Consider the following 24,994-nt stretch of genomic DNA (forward strand, 5'->3'; position numbering starts at 1 on the left):
CTTGGGCTGATCCAAGTGTAACTATTAGGTGTGCATTCCCATTTTGTGAGCCACCAGCTTGATCACTCAGCCAGAATGATTGCCATTATAATCGATGAGTTGGTCCTCTTGCTATCCAGAGCTCAGAATACTTCCAGCTGTCTGCCTAAAGACATCTCCCCTTTGGTTTACACTCTTCAGACCTCTGTGCCACCACAAACACCTCCGTATACCACTATGTAAGTACACGGCAATATAAACACCAGCCTAACAACACCCAGAAACAACTGCTGACCACATCAGTCGCCCACCTGAGACCTCACCAGCCAAGTTTCAGAAATGCTGAGCACCCATCGTCTGGAAAACCTCTTTTACGATATAAATCTTAGCACCAAATGACAGAAGGCATCCAAATGGAGGAGTTATTTCTAATCAACGGGTCTGCAGTGCTTTCTTCACCTCCAATAACTGGTTTCTCAGAACCATTTGCTGCAACACTTCCTCCAGAGGCAGCTGACGAGATGTCCTAGAAAACGACTCGATGGTGTCTGGTTTGTGCCTGTAAAACACTTCAGCAGCAAAGCAGGCCCAACAAAAACACAAAGCTGCGTGCAGCTCCTCACAGACAAGGACACCTGACCTTGGTCTACCAGGAGAGCCCTCTGAACACCCTTCTCCCCCCCTTTGACTCGTTAACTTTCAAGGTTACAGATACCGCTGCTTTCCCAATAAGAGCACAGCCTTCCCCCAGTTCCACCAGAGCCAATTGTGTGGGAAGCCTTTAAGATGTTTTTGCAGAGACAGAGCACCACCAGTGCCCGGCTCTATAATTAGGCTTCTGAGCAATTTACAGAGGATATGCTCAAGGAAGAAAAGGGTAAGAGAATTTTATATGCGCCGCTTTGTCCAAAAGAAGGTTACGAAAGGCAGAGCAAAAACTATTTACCAGCCTCACGGGGAAAATTAAGTTTGTTTCATTCAGTTCAAGCTGAAGCAGATGTTCAGTATCTGTGTGTGTGCCTGAAGACCTGCTACATTGCAGCTTCTCACCAACGTGAACATTTGGATCAACGTGGAGAGCTGAGAGTGTAAAAACAGGGGGGGAGGGGGAAAACAAAAGGGAAAAAAAAAAGATGAGGCCAGAACTTGACTCCCAGTGGAGTCCATTCTACCACTTGTGGAATGGGCCTTTAACACCAAGCTGCTAAAAGGCCATCTTAAAAAAAAAGAAAAGAAAATGTCATGTAAATAGATGAATAGTCTTTCAAGAGTTCAGTCCAGATGTCGCATCCAGGTGGTGATTTTCACACAGCTTAATAGTGAAGACTGAAGTTATTGCAGGAACAGATAAAACTTCTTCCCAATACAAAATGTAGTCCAAAGGGCTTACTTACACAGTAAGCAAGATATCTTACGTAATGGAAGATTGCATGTTGTCCTCCTCCTGTGCAGCAGCTTTCAGAGAGCCACGCAAAGAGAACAACACTCTCAAGCTGCCAAAGGGAGCGGGGGGAAGAGTCAGTTCATTTCTTCTGAAAGAAGCCCATGATGGAGACCTGTTTGTTGGCCCTGCTGGCGGTGGCTGCCCCTTTCTTCTGGTTCTTCCTCTCTTCCTTTGGTTCCTTCTTCACAGGCAGTGCAGGTTGCTTGGGGGCAGCTGGTGGCTTGGTCTTGGCGAAGTCATCCTCGCTGTCCGTACAGGATTCACTCTCGTAAACCTTCTCAGTCACTAGTTAAAAGAGAAGAACAGATGGTGCTGGTTAAGCATGCGTGTTGAAGAGCAGCAACATCCCCCCTGCAGCCTTCCCACTGCACTTCTGGAAACGAGCATTGTGGTTCAAGCATTCCAATGGGAATTAAGTCCAACCCTCAAGGTTATATGGTACATTCAGATGACCAGGCTGGTTTTGTATACACTGGGTTAAACTGCCTCCACAGAGTCAAACTGACCTCCTTCTTTCCTAAGCAGCAGATAGTAGATGGATGAGCTGGGAGCTTGAACACCATCCAGCTCTTTCAAAATGAGCTGACATCCCCAGGGATGTTCTCCTGCAGGCCATATGCACACCTTAAACACCAGCAGCCTCCCACTGGGAAGGGCTCCTGGGAAGACAGCTCCTGTTCCAAATTATTCAAGCATCACCCTGAATCTTCAAGATTCAAGGGCCACCGGTGTGCATCAGATGGCCAAAAAAAGCAAAGCCAACACACTGAGAAGAGGGGCACAGAACTCCATTGGCAGCTTCCTCAACGCAGGAGGGCAAACAGGGCAAAAAAATAAAGAAATGCCTTAAAAAGACCACAAAACTGAACCTATCACCAAAATCAAGGGCTGTTACTGCATGGGATTGCTGGCTTGTTACAGTCAGCATCCCACGATGGAAAGCTAAGGGATATAAAGCAGCACTCACTGAAATGAAACCGAGTCCATTGCACTGACCAAAGCCATCATTAGATACTAGTAAACGTTGTTCTATCAGCCTTCCCAGCAGTGCTCTGGTATTCTTCTAGTAAACCATTTCTTTTTAGCAACTGTATTCTTTTAAACACACGTCCTAACTACTATTCTTCTGGGAAATTAGCTCCCCGTTGTGTTAATGCATCAAACCACACCAGGATTTCTACGGAACCGCCCTGCAAAGAGGAACGGTATGAAATCCTGCTCTGCAGAGAGCAGATGCTCAGACAGGGACCATAAATCCATGCTGACTTCCTGCAGAGGGAACTGACCTCTGAGGGAGCAGCGTTAGCAGATTGCTGGCCAGTTCCTGAGCTTGAAAGACTTACAGCACTGTCACCCTGTCGGTAATTGTTGGTAACAAAGCACGTGCTTAATCCCCTCCAATTACGAAATAACAGTTTGCGTTGGTTCTTCTAGTGAGATTGCAAATGTAAGAATTCCGTGCTCGTGGCAGCCCATACCAATGGATTGTTGATGCTCAGCTCAGCCAGATGTGCTGCATCACCGTAACTCCAGTTATGGAGTGCAAGTATCCAGTTATGCGTGCGAGCTTTAACTTAAACCAGTGCCATACAACCCATTTGCTTACAATGGAGATGTATTTATTCCAATACTGAAATCTATGTGTGTCCTTCAAGCTTTAGAAAGCGTGAGGTAGAGGTGCATAAGCTTAAACCTCAGCAATTCCCCTTTGCTACAGGCTGAGAGCATGCACTTGGCTGCGTCCCTGTCGATGCATGGTAACATGCCTTAAGCCCAGCTCCACAGAGACTTGCTCAATTTCCCTCGGGACTAATCCTTAAATCAGTTTTGCTTTTTGACACCAATTCCTCGCTATTGTGAAAATGGCCACTTCAAAGCATGGAGAAATAGAAAGGACAGCCTAACTCCAACATTGGGATTTAATGTCTCTGCACCACTGTCCTTGTGGACATCAAGGAGGGAAAAAGAAAAGCTGTCTTTCAAACTCACATCAGCCTGGGAGATCAGCAGGTTATGTAGCCCTCAGATGGTTAGTTTTGTGCAAGGAAAAGGTGGGTAAGGAGTGGGGTAAGCTGGACCATAATCAGACTGCAAGTCCTGTGCAATGAACTGGTTGGCACTCAGTGTGGAGAAAAGCACCTCCTTCCTCCCCACTCTCAGTATCCTGGCTCGATCCCTCCTGCCTTCCCAGGTGCACTGCCTCCCAAAGCCACAACAGCAGCTTCCATTTCCCTTTCCATACACAATGGCAGTGGATAGGAACCATAAATCCCCAAGTCTGAGTTTCACAGGAGACTACAAAACCTCTTGGGAATGGGGAGAAGGGAAAGTGGGCAGACTTCCCAACCCTGGTACATTTGGAAAAGGCTGAAGAGAAAGCAGCACTCTTTGCTGGAAGCTGAACCCAAAGCCCTCATTAGTGCGAGCTCTGGATGCAGATTTCTTGAACTTGAGTCCCCTGCTCATGCTTTTTTGATCCATTTTCCTCCCAGGCATTTTAATGATTCTATCTGGGATGGGAGCACAAAAACACCCCATAACACAACAAGCCAAATCAGTCAGCAACACCTGTGCAAGTCCAATACCTTGACAAAAATCCAGGGCTTGAGATTTCAGTTACCAGCACAGATAGTTGCTGAGTGCCAGCCTTGTTTCTTTAAAGGAGATGCACAAATCCAATAGGAAACATAAGACACAACCATACAGATAGGTGCAAACGCACAGGTTGACTCGCGTGCATGCAGCTCTAAAGCTGGGCCAAGCAAGGCTGTGTCTGTGCACAAAAACAAACCTGTGCAACAGCCACAGGTCTTCTAGAATTGCATGAGCTCCCTTGACATCTATTAAGATGAAGAATGCCAGGCACATCATATGATTTAGCTGACAACATCACTACAAAAGAAAAAAAAGAAAACCACCACATTTTGCCCTCTTCAAGTTTTAAAACCTTGAAGGAGAAAAAGGATTCTGAACTCCTGCAGCTCTGCTTCAGTGCCAGGATACAGAGAAGGAAAGGAGCACAGTGGTGTTACACAACTCTCTCCAGGTCACAGGAGGAAGCAGTGTGCAGTTAAACCAATTTGAAGCTTCTGGCTTTCAACAACAACTCTGAAACCTCCACCCAGGCCTTCACAGAAAGGGCAGCTACCTCAACCTGGGAGCACGAGGTGGAAAGCAGAATGACAAAGCGATGTTGTGATATTATGAACCTCCTCCTAAGCCCATGAGAGGCTGACCCATAAAATCTTCAGTACAAGTGCAGTAAAAGTTGGACCCGCAGAAGCGTGGGAGACAGCCACTCTTACCCATGCAGCCTTCCTCTTCATCAACAAACATTTTGGATTTCAGCACACGCTTCCGTTTCCTCTTCTTTCCCCCAGTTGAAGCCTGAAGGACATTGCAAGATAGTGAGACATCAAGAGTTAAAGCCCTGTGCATCCACCCCAGGAGTCTCTCTAACCAAACTGATAGAGAACGTTTTGTGAATTCCCTTCCCTCTTCAGGACAGCCCAGTTTAAGTCTTGCTAATGCCACTGTTCTCCCCGTCCCACCAGGATGAATTTGAGAGAAACCAAACAACTGAAATGAGACAGCAGCTTCTTCTGTCTGCCAGCACAAGGGGCGCATTCCTCTTGCAGGGCACACGACATTCTGAAACGTGTTTAGCTCTGTGTGGGGTTGTTTCATTATACCTCTGAATAACGAGGAAATAACAAGGTGTGCATGACACCAGGATGCATGCTGTGACGAACAGCTGTGCTTTCAGTAAAGCTACATTTGTTTTTTCAGCTCAGGGGTTGACTTTGTGCCAACTAGAGCCCACCTCTCTTACGCAGCAGCGATACAAAGTTGAACACTGAGGTTCTCTAGTTTCATTCTGGCCCTGCCTCGACTCCAGAGGCCAAGATTCAGAGGGGAGAGTGTAAAACGCGAGCAACAATTCATAGAGCCATTAGGAGGATAAAAGGGAAGAGAACTGTGCTATATCAGCAGAAAAAAAGCAGAATTTAAGTAAAGCTGTGCTCTGGATAATGAATGAAGCGGTGAACACGATGGATTCTTTCAAGGTGGATCATGTGATGGACGTGGCAGATGAACAGGACCATCCCCTTGGCATTGAAAAGTGGCTGAGCAATCCCCATCGTGTCAAATGAAAGCAGAAGTTCATCACCATGATGTGAGCTCACCTCAGCGGATGCTGGCTCCAGCTCAGCCTTCAGAGCAGGTACCAGAGGTGGTGGAGATGGAGCTTTCTCTTCCTGGAGTGTGGGAGATGCTGGGACACCTGCCAAGAAGAATACACAAACACCTTAGCAGCAATCAGGTGCAATGTCCCCTTGCCTCTACCACTGTCTCATGTCATGCCACCTAATTTAACTCCGAGTAATTGCTTACAACTTGAATTTAACTTGAGATTTACAACTTCTAACTCAGATCTGAAGACAACACGTTCCAAGAAGCCATCTCTAACCCGACAGCTCACCCTGCACCAAGGTGCCACGCGCTGGGGCTCCTGAAGAAAGCATGGTCAAGGATGGGACAGGATGGGAGAAGCACGTTTGGTATTTTTGGAAAACCACACTCAGCCTCACTGAGCAAAGCTTGGAAAACCAACATCAAAATGAGAATGTTTCAGGCATGTATTTCACCTGTTCAGAAAGAAAAGGGACTGCAACCTGTACAGGAATTGAAAGAGTCAGGGCTAAGGCTACGTATTCTCAAATCACTGCATGACCTCTGTTTCTCTGCCTCTCCCTGAGTGGCAAAACAGAATAATTGCTTCAGAAATGGCATTTCAAATCCCAAATGATCAACCCTATTAGCTTGAAATTGCCTTTATAGAATCACAGAATGGCCTGGGTTGCACAGGAGCACAGCGCTCATCCAGCTCCAACCCCCTGCTGTGTGCAGGTCACCAACCAGCAGCCCAGGCTGCCCAGAGCCACATCCAGCCTGGCCTTGAATGCCTGCAGGGATGGGGCATCCACAGCCTCCTTGGGCAACCTGTGCCAGTGCCTTACCACCCTCTGCCTCCAAAACTTCCTCCTCATATCCAACCTAAACCTCCCCTGTCTCATTTTAAACCCCCCCCTCTTAGTTCAATTCATACAAGAATTAAACATGATACTGCCCACCCCGTTTTGAAGGATTTGAAGGAACACCACGGGGAAAAAAAACAAAAACAAAATCCAAACCATTCCAAAAAGCGAGGTCCATTCTCCCATCTGTCACTGCATTCATCTTTGTGCAGCAGATGGATGCAGTGACTGAGATGCTGGAATCCCTCCAAGGTTTGCACTGCCCCACATGGTCATGGCCACCTCCCCAGCTTTGTATGGTGCAAAACCAACACTGGAGGGTCTCACCAACATGAGACAGGGGAGAGACCAGCAGGGCATGCATAGCTACAAGAAGGTCGAGGTCACTTCTATGGGGCTGGCAGAAGCACAGAGCTGCGACAGCTTAGCAAAATCAAGGCAAGGACGGGGGGGGGGGGGGGGGGGGACAGGAGCAGCACTGTGACTAATTGAAATGACTTCAACGAATCCTCTCCAAGTCCACCTACGAAATACTGCCATGCAAGCCCTCAACTGCGGGGGAGAGCAAGGAATGTGGGGGAAGAAACTCCTCATCTGACCTATTGCTTAACAATAACAAGGCTGCGGCTGGCTGCGAGGACAGAGCGCTGCTTGGCTTCTCCTCCCAGCCCTGCTGGCTGCAGTGCTGCCTTCACGCTGTCGTCGTAACACGAATTTTGGATCCGTAGCTGTCCCAAGTGATTAGGTCAGTGTGAAGAGTTACGACTGTGCCAGGCGTGCGGCCAGCTGACCTTCATAGGTTAAGAAGGGCTCAAGCGAAACGGTGGTTGGCTGCCAACGCTCAATAATAAATTACATTCTTCAAACGAGGACTCAGCCTCCTAACTACTGCAGTAAGCGAGGCACAGAAATGCAAACAGAGTGGGATAACATGACTCGGGATTTCACCTTGCTCCAAAGCACCGGGTCTGGCAGCTGTGCTAAGGTAAAACCAAACAAGGGACCTGCTTGGAGGTGCTCACTGCTGGGGGACCGCAGCAAGGACTCAAAATCCTCAATATTTCTCCCAGCCTCACGGCAACTGCAGGCTAAAAAGCCCACAGGTTGCACAGCACCGAACTCTGCAGGCTACCCGAGCTGGCTGCATCCACTGCAAAATATTTGTAAGGAGTGTGGATGCTAGGAGGGCTGAAAAGACAGCCTGTGAAAAGCTGTCAACCTCTGCCCGAGGGGTCTTTGGGGGGTTAACCTCAACTGCTTTTGCTTGGGGGAAATTTGGGTGATTCCCCAGCCTCCTCTGAATGACTTACCCCAGGCTTTGGCAGGCAGAAAGCACCTCCTTCCCACGGCAGTGCTTCAGACCACCATCGAGCTGTGGCTCTGTTGCTTTGTTATCCTCTCGCAGCCAGCAAAGCCCTCTGACATGTGATAACTCCTGAGTCAACCTCTTGCTGCTGCCCACAGTTTACTCACCAGCAACAGCTGCGTGAAATGGATACACGTTGGGCAACTGGATGTACCAAAAGATGTAAATCCTGGCTTTGTTTGGTTTGCACTGACCCTGCCTGGAAAAACTGTGAGAAGCTTTAATGCTTTTGCTGCAGCTCTCTGAAACTGATAGAGTTTGTAGGTTACAGTGCCACTGAAATCACCCTCCAAAGTGGCTGTAAAACACTTGTCAACACTATGAAACTGCGCTGGTGTTGGTATAGCTGGAGCTGCCAAACCTCCTGTCCTCTGTGGACACACTTGTGTAGTTTATTCTGGCACTGGAAGCAAAACAACCTGCAGTGACTAAGGCACCCTCAAACCAATGTAACTTTTAATGAAAAATTATTTTAAATGGAGATGATTGTGCCTCGTGGCCCTCTCTGTATTTTCAGCTTGGTACAATGTGCTGACACTTGTAGAAGAAGAGCTTATTTTGGGCTCCCCACTACCCTTGAAATCATAGCATCACAGAATGGTGGGTTTGGAAGGGACCTCAAAGCCTTCCCATCCCCAACCCCTGTTGTAGGCTGGATGTCCCCCACCAGCTCAGGCTGCCCAAGGCCCCCACCCACAGCCTCAGGCACCTCCAGCCTCCCTGGGCAGCAGTGCCAGGGCCTCTCTGCTCTCTGAGTGCAGAATTTCCTCCTCACATCTGACCTAAATCTCCCTCTTTTAAATTAAAGTCATTTCTCCTTGCCCTATCTCCATCTGCCTGTGTAAAAAGTCTCTCTCCTTCCTATCTATCAGCTCCCTTCAGGCTCTGGAAGGCTAAAGCGAGGTCTCCCCACAGCCCTCCCCCTTCTCCAGGCTGAACAACGCCAGCTCCCTCAGCCTGTCTCCATAGAGAGGTGCTCCAACCCAATGGAAATGGTTTGGCTCATTAGTGGAAACAGTGGAAGCTGAGCCAGGAGCCTCTGATAGCTCCTCTGGTGGTTTGGCTTCCCATCTCACCCATTTAAAACTTACCCCTTGATCATCTGTGGGTGAATTACGCAGGTGGTGGCTGAGCTGTGCCAGCCTGGCAGCAGCTCCCAACTGCTGTGCAGCATATGGCACCTCTCCCCTGCTCCCATGGGGATGTGGCACAGAACGTTGTCACTCCAGACCCCATTCTACTCACTGATGATGCTGATAAAAACTGCCCCTGGTCTCTGTAGAAACCCATTTCCAACCTTTCCAAGGGTAAATACTCTATAAGACTGGCTGCTGCACGTTCATTTACATTGTCCCATCCCTGGAGGCATTCAAGGCAGGTTGGATGGGGCCCCGGGTCAGCCTGGGCTGCTATGAAACGTGGAGGTTGAAGCAGGGAGGGCTGGAGCTTCATGACCCTGAGGTCCCTTCCAAGCCAAGTCATTCCACGATTCTATGACTCAAAAAATAAAGTTTTTACCTAGCTTTCATTTTTACACCCCTTTGGTTTCCATCTATTTCAAAGAAACGCTTTCAAACAAAAACAGGGGAGATTTAGACTGGATTTGAGGAAAATAAGAGCAGTGAGGCACTGCACAGGTTGCCCAGAGAGGTGCAGATGCCCAAGGTCAGGGGATGGGGCTGCGAGCACTGATGGAGCTGTGGGTGTCCCTGTGCACTGCAGGGAGTGGGACCTGATGGCCTTTAGGGGTTCCCTTCCAACTCAAACGATTTTATGACTCTATAAAAAGGGGAGAAGACAGGAACTCTCTGATTTCCAATCTTTCCCTTTTGAAAAAGGGAACAGTACAAAGCTGATCTGGAGAATATACAGATTTGTACACACTAACTGTCATCTGCAGAAGTTTACAACACATAATGCAAATCTGTTTCTCTACATGATGGAAAGAACAGAGGACTATGATGCAGGAAAAGCATCAGCAGCGACAAGAAAATCAAATTTCCTGCATCCATCTCCAGCAGGTTAGATATGAGAAAACAAAAACCAATCCTCCCCAGTCAGTAGTGGGTAGGTAAACTTTCTTTTAAGGACTAAAGCTACAGAGAGCAAGGTCAGTAAGTTAACTGGGTTCTCAACTTGACCTTTAGAGGTCCCTTCCAACTCAAATGACTCTACAGACTCGAAAGGTGGGCCTGGGAGAATCTAATGAGGTTCAACACAGCAAAGTGCCAGGTTTGGTATTTGGGCCAGAGGAATCCCAGGCATCCATACAGACTGGAAGGAGCGGTGCTTGAGAGCAGCCCTGCAGAGAAGGACCTGGGGGTCCTGGTGGATGAAAAACTGAACGTGAGCCAGCAGTGCTCCTGCAGCTGGGAAAGCAAATGGGATCCTGGGCTCCATCAGAAGACGGGTGGCCAGCAGGGACAGGGAGGTGATTGTCCCTCTCTGCTCTGCTCTTGTGAGGCCCCATCTGCAGCACTGCATCCAGGGCTGGAGCCCCCAGCACAAGAAAGACAGGGAGCTGTTGGAGAGGGTCCAGAGGAGCCACAGAGATGAGCAGAGGGCTGCAGCACCTCCCTACAAAGACAGGCTGAGGGAGCTGGGCTTGTTCAGCATGGAGAAGAGAAGCTGCGGGGTGACCTCAGTGCAGCCTGCAGTGCCTCAAGGGAGCCTGCAGACAGGTGGGGAGTCAGCTCTGTGAAAGGGGAGATGGCAGCAGGACAAGGGGAAATGGTTTGGAGTTGAGGGAGGGCAGCTGGAGGTTGGATGTCAGGGGGAAGTTCCTTAGAGAGAGAGTGGTGAGGTGCTGGAACAGCTGCCCAGAGAGGCTGTGATGCCCCGTCCATCCCTGGAGGTGTTCAAGGCCAGGTTGGATGGGGCCCTGGGCAGCCTGGGCTGCTGTGAAATGGGGAGGTTGGTGGCCCTGCCTGCAGTTTGGGGGTTGCACCTTCATGATCTTTGATGTCCCTTCCAACCCCGGCCATTCTGTGATTCTATGAAAAGCAGTGGGTATGCAGCAAGCAGTTCACAGTGCCCTAGGGAAGGCAATCCTCCATTTATGAGGGTCTGCCCCACAATATTAAAGAGTTGTAACAGAAGGAGATTTGGAAAACAGACTGTGAGGTCACTTCCCAAACTTGCTGTGTCAGAACTCCATCACGAACACGTGAGGCAAGGTTCCCTAACTCACAACAGCAAAAAGCAGACCAAACAACAAGCTTTCCATGCTCCTAAGAACAACCTTTCCATCCATCCCTGAAGCAGAGGATTCCTTTCTGCCTGCTCTCACTAGCAGACGATTGGTGAGCTGAGAGATTCCAGCCCAGCACGGAGCAGCACATCAAGTGGCAATTCCAATCTTCCTCTGCAGAGCACAACAACACAGCTTGTCAGTAAGCTGTGTGATGAGCAAATGGAAAGACCAGATAAGAGCTTACAAACACTTAAAGAAATAAATACCATGGAGTGTGGGCATACATATATTTTTTTTTTAGGGCTAAACAAGGAGCTGCACACAGGAATGTGATGAAATTAAGGCTGATCATGAAGAATGGCTTCCTGAGAGATTTATCATCCTGTGGCATAGTTTCAGTGGAAGCAATGGATGCCTGATGACAGAGATCACTTGAAATTATGCTGGGTAAAAGAGAAATGATGAAAACAGGCCTAAGGTAGCACAGAGACCTCTAAGATATCCAGCTTCATTCTTGTGTTACAGATTCTCTTCATCTTATGGTTGCTTCTCCATAGCAAATAAGCAAACAGCTCCAGTTCTGCAGTCCCAGCTCTCTCCTAACACAACCTATGAGCTGTTTCACCTTTTTTTTTTTTTACTGGAGCTGTACACTGCACTGTTGGTTTCAATTATTTGCCCATAATGATCTCCGAATTCTTTTCCTGATCAGTTTGTTGGATGACTGTTCCACTTAGCACGTATTCCCCAGCTCAGTCCCCAACTTATTTTCCAGTTATCTATATTGAACGGCATTTGTCACCTCAATTATCCAAATTCTTTGGAATCTGCCTCTGCTGTTCCTCATTATAAGCCCAAAATTTGTGACGTTCTGGGCACCCAACTCCTACCAAAGCCAACAGCCACCGAGGAGACGCAGAGTCGCATCGGATATGGCTCAGCTGTTTTGCCTCCAGCTTCTCTTATTTAGTTTTTTGGAAATCTTGCTTTCAATGCTGTCTTCCAAACCATTTCTATAAACAGACAGAATAAAGATGCTAAAAATGACCCCGGGAGAGGGAAGGTCACTTTGCAATTGCTTACTAACTAAACTGGTTATGACCAGTCCTGCAGTTCTGGAAGGCACAGTATCTTCCCAGAACCTCCCTTGCACACATCAGCATGACAGGCAGCACACTTGGTGATGAGACAGCCAGATCTGAGCTAAGCTAAAACAAAGACTGAATAACTGAGGCACCCCAACGGAACGCCAAAACGCTCACAGCATTAGAAAACCAGAAAGCTCCAACTGCAGCCATTTGCACGGTTGTCAGTCCTCTCTCAACCCCTCAATCTTTGACCCAACAGCCTTAGACAGGAGCACTGCTGGAGCCAGGCCCCTGGCCTCGCATGGCTGCTTGTTTTTGCATCTCTTACCTTCCTCATCACTGCTGTCAGATTCCAGTTGTTTGATTCTCTTCCTCTTCTTCTTTTGATTTTCGGGCTCTCTTTCCTCCTCGTTGTCAGACTTGTCCATCCTCTTCATTTTACTGCCACAAAGAAAAATTAAAGTAAGGGATGAAAACACACCATCCCTTGTGTGTGCGCATGAGAACGCTGCATGCACTGCATACGTTGCTGATAGAAGAGCTGCCAGCAAGGAGATCAAATACCTCTGCTACCTCCTAAAAACATGTGAGCATCACATGATGAAGTATACTCACCCATACCATCAGACAGAGGTGCAAGGGCATTTTTAAGCCTCTCAACCTTACCCATATTCCGTTCTCTAAAACAAGGAGGACTTCTTCAGCCCCTCTGCAGCTCAGTGTTTTGCCCAGTGCCTCACCTAGCTTGGCCACAGCAAGCTGGCAAGCAGGCATTTCTGATCTTGTCTCTATAGCTCAGGCTCCCAAACACTCATGTCCCCAACAGCATCGCTCAGAAGCTCTTTTGACAGACTGCTCGCCACTGACTGACTATGAGGTAGTGTCTCAGAATCCTGGAGCCATTTTTAAAGACTACTGGAAAAATAAAATAGCTTCTTTCTTTTTAATGTTGGCGAGACACGTCAGACTAACAAGCCTGGAGGCTAAAGGCCCACGTATCCTCATGGAGCTGGTATGGCCCAAGTGGCCTTCCCAACACCACGCTGCCAACACGCTGTTTCCAGGCCCCTGGACTGAATAGGACTATCAATAAGAAGACCAGTTAGCACCAACTGCCATGGTGGGCTGGGTGGTGCACTCACCTATTTAGTTAGCAACAGATTGAGACCACCAATTAATTACTCATAGGCCACCAGAGAGCCATCAGACTGTAATGATTTTTTGTCTCTGTCAGTTTGGGTTGGATTAAACACAAAGGGTTGAACTTAAAATTTACTTGGAGCTTCAGCCCAAAGTAAACCAGCGGCATTGAAAGCAGCAGTACATTTGCTATGGGAATCAACAAGCAGAACTTTGTGTGCTGGGAGCTGTGTACATATAAGCTTGGGAATATACTGCCTTCCCTGCAACACAGGTGCTCCTGCCAGCCCCCACAGATTGCCTGTGGGGTCCGTGCTCAGCCTGCTCACAGCATGAGGCTGTCTCATGGAACGCCATCCCCTCCCACTGGACAGTACCTGGACCGTGTCCCTTCCCATTTGCAAAGGCACAGATGGCCCTGAGGCATCCACAGCACTAAATGGAAAAGACCTATTAAGAAAGGATTCTAAGAGAGAGAAATTTAGACACGTTTAATGCTGTTTAGTAGCTGGGAAGAGGAGGCAAGCCAACGCTGTACATCCAGCCAGCTCAAGGTAAGGCCATCAACAAACAGGTTGAGAGATCACAGTGACCCTGACTAGTGTGGCCCACCTCTTTTTGTCCTTTTGTTGAATTTTAGCAGGCTCTGTTTTCCTCCCAGGTTTCTCTACCATGGTGTTAGGGGATGACTCTGGTTCTGTTGCAGGAACTGAAGTCTTGACAGCTTCTTTTTCCTCCTTTGGCTGCTCAGGCACTGAGTTGACTTTGAGTTTACCTGTGAATAAAGCATTAAAAAAGTAAAGAATGTACGTATGGCAACTCATAAAGGAGTGGGTGAAGCAAAACAGTGCACCAGCAATACAGACAGCACTGCAGATGATGCATAAAAGCTTTAAGGGATCTGGATGGACCAAGCTGAGTAATACAAGGACATGCTTGGGTCTGCAGCTGATTTGCTTCTACTGTTCCTGATGGCACAGCACAAACACACCGCAAGCCAAAGGTGCTGCAGCAGTTCATAAACTCTGCAAAGAAGGCTGGAAGGCAGTGGCAGAAGCTGGTATGGTCATTAGGACCATAAGACACCACAAAGGATTGGGAGCCCATCCCTCTTCCACACGTCCCCCCTGACAAAACACCACATCCATCTTTACTGTCAGTTCACTCCTTTTAAATTGGAGCTTTAATTGAGCAACAAGAGCCCAGAAAAAGAGAAATCAGGATTGATGAAAAGCAAGGAGAAGTGCGTGCAGCCTCCAGCCTGTGTAACATTACTAAAAATACGGAGTGTGGGCTCCAGTGTAGCAGTTTGTCTCTTTCTCAGCTCCAATCTCATCAAGAATCAGTCTCTTTGGCCTATGCAGCACCACAAACACAGGCAATTCTACTGCAAAAGGCTTAACCTAGCACCAGCAAGGTGGGAACGGATAGCAAGTAAAAAAGTCAGGCTGACTTTTGCCACATCCATTACTCCCCGTCCCCTCTGTCCCATTCTGTCCCTTTCATCCCATTGTCCCCTCCTTTCCCTGCCTGTTCTCCCCAATCTCACCCCATCCATCCTTGAACCCTCTGCCCCTTTTTGTCCCATCCCCTCCCCTTTTGTCCCATCCTGTCCCCCCCTCTGCTCCCCATCCTCTCCATCCCCTCCCACCCGCTTTTGTCCCCCCCCCATCCCCTCCATCTGGGGATCCCCATAGAGCTCCCTCTTCTCACCTTCCTACCCCTCTCCCCCCCCCCCCCACTGCCCCCCCTTTCCATCCCCACTCCAACTCCCCTATCAGCGTTACCTATCAGGTTAGTCAGATAAGTGTAGGCACATGCAGAGGCCATTTAGAAGCCTGCATCATCCCTAGCAGGAGATCACAGAATGATAGAATGGCCTGGGTTGCACAGGAGCACAGTGCTCATCCAGCACCAACCCCCTGCTGTGTGCAGGTCGCCAAGCAGCAGCCCAGGCTGCCCAGAGCCACATCCAGCCTGGCCTTGAATGCCTGCAGGGATGGGGCATCCACAGCCTCCTTGGGCAACCTGTGCCAAGGAAATGGATGGGAAAAGCATCCAATAATGAGATCAAGAAGAGCAGAGGCTGCTGAGGGCTCAGAATGCCAACATCTTTCTAACAGTGCTCAGAAGATGGGCTGGCTGCCTGACTGAATGAGGGAAAACAGCTCCAAAGGAGGAGCCTGAGTGACAGCTATCTTCTTTATCATTGATAGCACAGGGCTGGAGGACACAACTATTGCTAACTCAGGGCTTTCTGGCAATGGTGAAGTCTCTGAAGCCAAAAAAGGCACACTGACACGTGGGGAATAAGTCTTACCTCTGGAATCACCCTATCTTTTCTATACACCTAATCATTTCCAGTTCTGCCCAGTTTGCTGGGGGCTCAGGAGAGGACCTACCCCCACTGGAAGTCACTGAAATAACATCCACAAATTTATCCTGCCTTATCTTCACTATGCAATTCAATTTCCTGAGTTTTTAGAATGTGAGCTTTTGGTCCAGGGCCCTTCAAAGACGTAAGAACATAATGAAGTTAATTGCAGTAAGTGCCCTTGGACTTGTGAGTCTCAGGCTGAAAGCACTGTGTGCAATGTGCTACACCAAAACAGGAGCTCCAAGATGTCCATCAGCACTGCACGCTGTGCTCATCCACTGTACCCTGCAGATTTTAACAGCTGCTTGCTAGACAGCAACCTTTGCCATTTACTCCTTCCCAGCAACTCTTCTTCTAACCCCCTGGTATTTTTGATTGGAAGAGCATCTTTGAAGAACGCCCTGTAGTGCTTTTCCAACATCTAATCAAAAGCTTTGGCATGCTTTCTTCAGCCATGGGCAGCTTCAGTTGGAAGGAGCCTCCAGAGGCCATCTAACCCCCTGCTCAAAGGCAAAGACCATCTCTCATTTTTCTATGCTGATTATCAGCTCTGCAGTTTGCAGGATAGGAATTAACCCTAAATCTTAACTAGAGGCTCCTCAGCGATTTGTGATGAAAAGTGAGCATCATTAACATGCTCAGTGCAACAGGTTTTGGCAAACACTCTGCCAATAGCTGATCGTTCAGCCAACAGTGCTCACTTCAAATCAGCTAAAAATCCTTCCTGGGTTAGTCTGCACAAATACGTCATCTTAATTGATCTCTACCCAGCAAGCTTGTTGTCTGAAACATTCCACTTACAACTTTAATTTTTGCCTTAAGAGCTGCATGCCAAAAAAATTAACCCCTCTGAGTTCAAAAGAGCAGAAGAATGATAGAATGGCCTGGGTTGCAAAGGAGCTCAATGCTCATCCAGCTCCAACCCCCTGCTGTGTGCAGGTCACCAACCAGCAGCCCAGGCTGCCCAGAGCCACATCCAGCCTGGCCTTGAATGCCTGCAGGGCTGGGGCATCCACAGCCTCCTTGGGCAACCTGTGCCAGTGCCTCACCACCCTCTGCCTCCAAAACTTCCTCCTCACATCCAACCCAAACCTCCCCTGTCTCACTTTGAAACCATTCCCCTTGTCCTGTCACCACCCACCCTCACACACAGCCGTTCCCCCTCCTGTTTATCTGCTCCCTTCAAATATTGCAAGGCCACCGTGAGGTCTCCCTGCAGCCTTCTCTTCTCCAAGCGAGAACCTGAAGAAAAATGAAGGATATCAAGGACATCCAACAAGCCTCATGTCACCAGGGTGGGGCAAACAGAGGGTGAGCAGCTCTGCTCCTTTTTCACTATTCATACCTCCCCAACACAGCTGCACAGCCAGGCACCTGCCATCACTAATTACTTCTAATTACATGCTTAGCAAAAAAAAATAAAATAAATTGATTTCCAATATCCCTCAGGACTTTCATTTATATATTTTTTGACTACAGAGGGTTGGTACCTAACCACAACTGACACCTGGCATAGAGCACTTACTCATGGCAGCTTTTCCAAAGAAGTTGTTCATGATGTTGGCCTTTGCTGATGGCTTACTGCTCGCTGCAGACACCTGGAAGCAAACAGAGGAGTAACCACAGGAATTATTCACGAAACACAGCCCTCAAAATGCACAGCACTGCTTCTGGACAAACAGAATTAACACGTATAACTTGCTGCCTGGTCAGCATCTCAGATTTCAACACCTGTGTAGGAGAATTTGAGAAGAGTAGATAATAAATGGATCAAAAGGTTGAGAGTCCCTCAGCACTCTGGAGGCTGGGCCTTCAGAGCTAACCTAGGTCACATTCCATCTGATGGCTCACAGTGTTACTGAAAGAAGTGGTTGGGATTTGGGTCTGTTCCCAGTAAAGAACTGTTCTTTTTTTTTTTTTTTTTTGCAAAATATCAGTGCCTCAATTCATGGTAACAGTCAGAGGAAAGAACACAGATTGGCCAAAGCATGAAGACTTTATCCAGCTCCTCTGGCACAAATGCTGCACTGCTGAGCAGTCTGCAAAGAACCATCATTGCTCCATTCCATTCCTATAGCCACTAGCAAAAAGAAAAATCACACACACAAACACACACACCTAGGAGAGCTTGGTCTCCTAATCCCATTTATTTGCACGTAAAACAACCAGACACTAAACTTTCCTAAACATTCAGACAAGCACGTTTCATCAGTTCTAAATCACAAAAATGAACCAAAATGTACTCCATTGTTATAAAAAAAAAAAGCCAAACCACGCACAGAGAACATTACCATTTTAATACCCACTTGGAGGCCACACTGCTTTAAAAAGACTTGTGCTAATTAGAATTAAAACATAATCCTGTGCTGGAAAAAAGCAGCAGCTGGGAAGATAAACATTCTAGTCTTGCACAGGTCAGACTCTGAAGCTTCCCTCGCAGACCAAGTTTAAACACCTTGATACTTTTAAGACCTGGGCTTCTCACATTTCACATATTGCTCAAAACAAATCCTTTTAAGCACAATAGAGAGCACGAGATCCTCAACTGGTGTATATATTGGCATAACTGAAGACAATGGAACAATTGCCTCAATGATGCAGCTATGCTGGTTTACACTAGTTGAAGATCTGGCTCAAAGAGGAACGTCAAAGTGTCAAAGTGATGGCAAATACACTTCAGTGGGCAGGTCAAGAGTGTGGCACATATACTTCCCTCAGAGGGGACTTGATGACAGAAGGCATCTTCTGTGACTGTGACACAGTTAAACACCTACAGAAGCACCTGAGCCGCCCAGCAGGCAGCAAGCTTAGCACTGGAAGCAGAGGATGAGGCTGCAGTGTGGCTGGTTAAGGTTAGCTAAATTCATAGCATCATCAAGGTTGGAAAAGAGTTCTAAAATCACCAAACCCAACCCATCCTCACTGTGCCCATTCCTCACTGTGGCCTTGCAATATTTGAAGGGAGCGGATAAACAGGAGGGGAAATGGCTGTTGATGAGGGTGGATGGTGATAGGACAAGGGGAATGGCTTTAAAGTGAGACAGGGGAGGTTTGGGTTGGATATGAGGGGGAAGTTTTTGAGCCAGAGGGTGGTGAGGCACTGGCACAGGTTGCCCAAGGAGGCTGTGGATGCCCCAGCCCTGCAAGCATTCAAGGCCAGGCTGGATGTGGCTCTGGGCAGCCTGGGCTGCTGGTTGGCGACCTGCACACAAGCAGGGCTTGGAGCTGGATGAGCACTGTGCTCCTTTGCAATCCAGGGCATCCTGTGATACGATTCTATGATGTGATAACGTCCCCAGGTGCCACATCTACCCTCTAACACCTCCAAGGGCAGTGACTCCACACCTCCCCGGGCAGCCCATCCCAATACCTTACCACTCCTTCAGCAAAGAAACTTTTCTTAACATCCAACATGAAGAGCAAAGCTAGAAGAGCAGTTCATTAAAGCCATTAACCCAAAGGGTCTGACGTCACTTACACTTGGAGCCTCTTTAGCTTTGGGTTCTTTATTTGTATCCTGGGCTTTGGAAGCAGCTTTGGCTGCAAACATCCCCATGATCCCCTTGGGGGGCTGCGAGCTCTGCTTAGCAGCTGTAGGACCGTGGCCATTGAGTGGTGGTGTGCTGACAGTGCTTGTGTCACTCAGTGTCTGGGAAGCAGCCCGTGCCAACGTCCGTGCTTGAGCAACTTCAGCTGGAGTCCTGGGGACTGCATCAGCACAGCGAATGGCACTGAACCTGTGTGAAGGAGTGAGAAACTGAGTTAACCTCTGGGGTGTCCACCTCCTCTGGGGTGTCCACCTCCTCTGGGGTGTCCACCTCCTCTGGGGTGTCCACCTCAGCTCCCTCCCAGGCAGCGCATTGCTCCTCCTGTTCCGCGTTCTCCTGTTATGGGAAGAGCAATTTAATTTGTGCCAGGGCTGGCACTGAGAAAAAAAACCAGGGAGACCTCTACTGAAAAGATCAGCTGGACCTGTCAGCAGGAGCCAGAGCATTCAGATGCAAAACAAGTTCAGATTTTATGGGGGAGGAGGGAGCCCATCTTCACACCCAGGGTGGGGATGGAGTCAACTGCATTCTATTCCTAAACTGGTTGCACTCCCTCAGGCTTAGCAGCAGACATAGCTTTGCTATCTGATGAGCTTTACAACTTTCAGATGCTTTGACAAGAGTCCATTACAGCTGCAGCAAGCAGGTAAGGAGATCACAACTGCAACCCAACTGCTGAGGTGGCTCCCAAGACATCGAGGGACTTCGCTATATAAAGGCATTTCCATGCAATCTCTTGCAGACGGAGATGCATCTCAGCTTGCAGCAGTCTGAAACGTGATTGTCTGAGGGAGGCTGAGATACAAGAATTGAACGACGTGCTCACAGTTACAACACAAGTCACTGACAGTCAGGAATAGCTGTACCCAAAAATAACCCAGTTCTGCTCCCCACTGTGCGAATCACAGGCGAGGCTTTCCAGATTTCCTACAGCAATGCCACAAAAGAGCACGGGCTCACGCCTCCCCATCCATGGAATGACACAGCGTGTTTTTATTTGCATAAGAAAGCAAGCAGTTCTCTGCCAATTAATTGCCTCAGCATTAGCAGTCCACTTCGACTCCGATCACAAACTGAAACGCATCAGCAAATATCTGTATGGCACTTGGAGGCTGCAGCAGCCATCTCTCGACATCCAAACCTTTAAAGGAAGGAAAGACGACATTGAGGGAAAAATATTCCCCCTTTCCTTTCTACTTTCAGCCTCTTTTCAGCTCACTGCTACTCCATAAACACTCGTGAGCAACACCAGAACTCACCAGATTACAAACGACACGTGATCATCAATGGCTGTATTGAGTGTGCAGCAAAGCACATCTCAACCTCACGCACCTCTGGGAAGTTACCTTGCCTTAATGCTGCTGTGTGACTATAGCTCGTGGGCTCCATCCAAAATTCACTCAATAATCACTGAAAAAACAAGCAATGTTTGGACTGTGCTCTGCAAGCAAGGAGCTGCTTCCGCTTGGAAAGCTGACATTAGCAACATACATTAAATCCAGCTATTTACATGAGGGCACCAAGTCACCTCCACTGCCTTCGCAGCATAAGAGGTCCCATACAAATACAGAGGAGAATATATAGATCCTGGCCCCAGAGCTTATGAGATATATGGACTGAGAAGGAAATAAGAAGCCAGTGGGTTCTGTTTGCTATAAACATGCACATAGTCAGAGCTCTGTGCTCGCAGGGACTGTGGGGATCTCATCCCAGCTGTAACAGACTGCTCATGTAGTGGACAAGTCCAAGGGAGAGGGAACAGGGCTGGTCTGAATTTCGTTCAGCCAGCACGCAGATGAAGAAGCTGCGTTTTTCTCAGTTTGTTTGGGAATTTCTGCTCCAAAGCCAGGAGGAGAATTAAACCTAGGCTGCAGAAAGCAGATTTCAGAACCTGCACTGTCTAAATCTGCTGCGTGTACAAATCTGAAAGGCAAGCATCTCTAAGACATAGGCACCCCCATGTGGGGCTAGCCCACTGTAAACAGAGCAGAACAAGGTGAAGGCAGCCAGAAGAACGCCATACCTCTCCCCTGAAGCTGGGCTTCCCACTGCCTCCTATGGCACTGACATTCACATCTCAAATGCAGTTTCTAAGATCTTATTCTTCACCCAGAGGGTGGTGAGGCACTGGCACAGGTTGCCCAAGGAGGCTGTGGATGCCCCAGCCCTGCAGGCATTCAAGGCCAGGCTGGATGGGCAGCCTGGGCTGCTGGTTGGCGACCTGCACACAGCAGGGCTTGGAGCTGGATGAGCACTGTGCTCCTTTGCAACCCAGGCCATTCTGTCATTCTATGATTTTCTCACACTGTTGTGAGCATTTTGAAGGCAGCTCCATTTCTACTCTTCTATTCCATACTCTTTCTACAACTTAGTGTTGTAGAAGCTAGAAGGAGCATCCACCCTCCTTCTAACACACAGTGCCCATGGTGCTGCACGTAGCAACTGCAGCAAGAAGCAGCTGTCAGAGTGGAAATGCATCTGAATGAAAGGTCAGAGATGCCAGGCACCACACAGAGGGAAAGAAGGAGGCTGAAGTTCTTCTGAATTCTAAGGCAACCTTGTACTAATCCAACCACAAACAACGCTTGTTCACACTTCCATACGGGGAATGAGTTCCTGCAAACCATCTTAGAATCCTAGCATGGCCTGGGTTGCAAAGGAGCACAGTGCTCATCCAGCTCCAACCCCCTGCTGTGTGCAGGTCACCAACCAGCAGCCCAGGCTGCCCAGAGCCACATCCAGCCTGGCCTTGAATGCCTGCAGGGATGGGGCATCCACAGCCTCCTTGGGCAACCTGTGCCAGTGCCTCACCACCCTCTGCCTCCAAAACTTCCTCCTCACATCCAACCCAAACCTCCCCTGGCTCACTTTCAAGCCATTCCCTCTTGTCCTATCACCATCCACTCTCGTAAACAGCTGTTCCCCCTCCTGTTCACGTGTAGTGAAAGGCCACAAGGTCTCCCTGCAGCCTTCTCTTCTCCAAGCTCAACAAGTCCAATTCCCTCAACCTTTTCTCATAGGAGAGGTGCTCCAGCCCTCTGACCACCTTAGTGGCCCTCCTCTGGGCCCTCTCCAGAGAGGTGGAAGAGACCAAAGAGCAAAGGCACAGTCCCACAAAACAGAAGGCAAGCTCAGGTTACTGCTTTGCTGAACACATCACTCATGCTTTTGTGCTGTTTCAATTTACCCTTCCTGTGTGACAGAGAACTGGATAAAATCGGGGATGATTAAGTGTGGCCAGGAAATGAGAAAAATGTTTCTAGCCATCTGACAAGAAAGGTACTGGAACTCTGTTGGAATAACAGAGTAAGTGAAGCAACTGTAAGCTGGAAATAGCTCCGTTTATAAAGCAATCATCAACGTGCTGTCTGGGGACTGGTTTGGCATGGCTCTTCTCTAGCTTTCTAAAAATCCAGGCATATTTGGTAACCACTGCCTTCTGCTGAAGTGCACTGGGTAACAACGTCTCATCAGTCTCCACTCACGCAGCATAAGAAGGAAAACCAAGGAGCAACTCACTTGCTGCAGTTGTGCAGGTTGGTTTTGATGATATCGTAGTCTGTGTTGTAGAGCGGCCCACTGTCTTTGAGCAGGGCTTTCTGAATGCTGTACACATGGATGCTGGTAACCGTGGTCAGTTTGGACTTTATTGCTGGGTGGGGAGAAAGAAGAGACCTCTGTTAGCACAGCTATTAAAGAACCAGGGGACAGCTCTACCTGAATTCATAGAATGGCCTGGGTTGCAAAGGAGCACAGCGCTCATCCAGCTCCAAGCCCTGCTGTGTGCAGGTCGCCAACCAGCAGCCCAGGCTGCCCAGAGCCACATCCAGCCTGGCCTTGATTGCCTGCAGGGATGGGGCATCCACAGCCTCCTTGGGCAACCTGTGCCTGTGCCTCACCACCCTCTGCCTCCAAAACTTCCTCCTCACATCCAACCCAAACCTCCCCTGGCTCACTTTCAAGCCATTCCCCTTGTCCTGCCACCACCCACCCTCACACACAGCCGTTCCCCCTCCTGTTTATCCGCTCCCTTCAAGCACTGAAGGCCACCATGAGGTCTCCCTGCAGCCTTCTCTTCTCCAAGCTCAACAAGCCCAGTTCCCTCAACCTTTCCTCATAGGAGAGCTGCTCCAGCCCTCTGCTCATCTCAGTGCCCTCCTCTGGGCCCGCTCCAAGAGCTCCACATCTTCATACAGATCTCAGCATTTGCCTTCAGAAAACCCAGCATCTGGGATCCAGAATATCTACATGCCCACCTAAAATTCAGCAAGAAAAGGATGGTGATACCCTTATGCTGCTGCAGCTGCTCCCTGCCATTAAAGATACCAACTAACACTGCAGGGTTTCCTCCATTAATCCACTGAAATCAATGTTTTGTCTCTTTGGCTCTATTTAGACCGCAGCCTTGAGACCAGAGCTGCTTTCTTTTTTATTTTAAGCAATTCTTTGTTCTCTGCTTCTATCGCTCTTTCCACGCCGCCCTGGTTTGAGACGGAGCTTCGAGGCACTGCAAAAATACACTCAGTAATCATTTCTTGGGGCCAGTCCTAGTCTGAACAGCCCTGTTCCCATCGCAAAGCTCAGCCTCTTCCAAATGTAAGTCAGACCTTTGGCTGGCTTTGAATACAAAAAACATGAACAACTCTGCTCTTCCCACCAGTACACAGCACACATAATTCAGCAGACCTGACGGATAGTAGCTGCACTGCTTGACAATACCCTGATGAAGATAACTTCACTAGAAATCTACCTCACATTTCAAAGAAAAATAACACAACTCAGGCCATTCATACTGATGGTAAAGGTCACAAACACCACAGCTTGTTCTCAAACACCAAAGACGTTACTTGAAAGTGACAGTGTCACTTTGCAGCTGTGTTTCTGTTGTCATCAGAGCTCATTAGCAGGATCAGACGTGCAAAAAGACAGAACAGAATCCCTGTTGACTAAAATGTGCAGCAGACCTCAGTCCCAAGGCTGCAAAGTTACCAAGCTGTTGGCTCAGATGGTCAAAATTCTGAGAAACAAACTGGTACAAGAAGTACACACCTGAACTGCACACAGCCTGACCAGGACTTCATGCACAGATGCCAAGTGCTGAGCTCTGCTCACTTTGTTGTTCTTTCAAAGCAGAAAAGCATTTTGGAACAGGTTGCCCAAGGAGGCTGTGGATGCCCCATCCCTGCAGGCATTCAAGGCCAGGCTGGATGTGGCTCTGGGCAGCCTGGGCTGTTGGTTGGTGACCTGCACACAGCAGGGCTTGGAGCTGGATGAGCATTGAGCTTCTTTGCAACCCAGGCCTTTCTATGATTCCATGATTCATCACCTTACAATCTGCTTACCTTCCAGCTTATCCTCTCTCACTACTGCAACCTTGTGGCACTGTAAAAAAAAAAACAACAAAAACAAATTGCAATCTTAAGATTTGAAAATATTCGTAATATTTGTTTTATGTAAGATCAATATCTTCGTTTCTCTGCTGAATGAGAAAGCCTGCAGGTTAGAGGTGCAGCTTTACAGCTGCCCAGGACTCTGCCACTACCTTTAAACGGTCATCAGCCACTGATTTCTAAAGCCACAGCTTCCCATTTTTCTCATACACTATTTCAGAGCTCAGAAGAAATGCTCAGTCCTCCATTCCTGACATCAGGAGATGAGATGCAGAAGAAAATGAGAACAAAACAATGCAGCACAGCTGAGAAAAGCAAAGAGATGCAACTGTTGACCAACTGCTCCAAAGCTGATGCACTGGCCCATGCATCTCTACATTGCCTGCAAACTCAAAGTTGCAATATTTAGCAAAGATGTGGCACCAGAGAA

The 24,994-nt window shown here is 48.4% G+C and overlaps 1 protein-coding gene across 1 annotated transcript in view; it reads right to left on the bottom strand.

The window, feature by feature from the left end:
- Positions 1-1,502: 1,502 nt before the first annotated feature.
- The window catches only part of POLD3 (DNA polymerase delta 3, accessory subunit), a gene marked incomplete at both ends in the record, with an annotated part of 29,704 nt that continues 6,212 nt past the window's right edge, over positions 1,503-24,994 (bottom strand). Inside the window, 9 exons of the mRNA XM_079546096.1 lie at positions 1,503-1,708; positions 4,729-4,810; positions 5,611-5,708; positions 12,438-12,550; positions 13,862-14,024; positions 17,152-17,224; positions 19,105-19,363; positions 22,694-22,826; positions 24,517-24,556. Coding sequence (XP_079402222.1) covers positions 1,503-1,708; positions 4,729-4,810; positions 5,611-5,708; positions 12,438-12,550; positions 13,862-14,024; positions 17,152-17,224; positions 19,105-19,363; positions 22,694-22,826; positions 24,517-24,556 — 1,167 coding nt within the window. The remainder of the gene's footprint in view (positions 1,709-4,728; positions 4,811-5,610; positions 5,709-12,437; positions 12,551-13,861; positions 14,025-17,151; positions 17,225-19,104; positions 19,364-22,693; positions 22,827-24,516; positions 24,557-24,994) is intronic.

This window comes from Tetrao urogallus, assembly GCF_951394365.1.
Source record: "Tetrao urogallus genome assembly, chromosome: 1".
Classification (NCBI taxonomy): Eukaryota; Metazoa; Chordata; class Aves; order Galliformes; family Phasianidae; genus Tetrao; species Tetrao urogallus.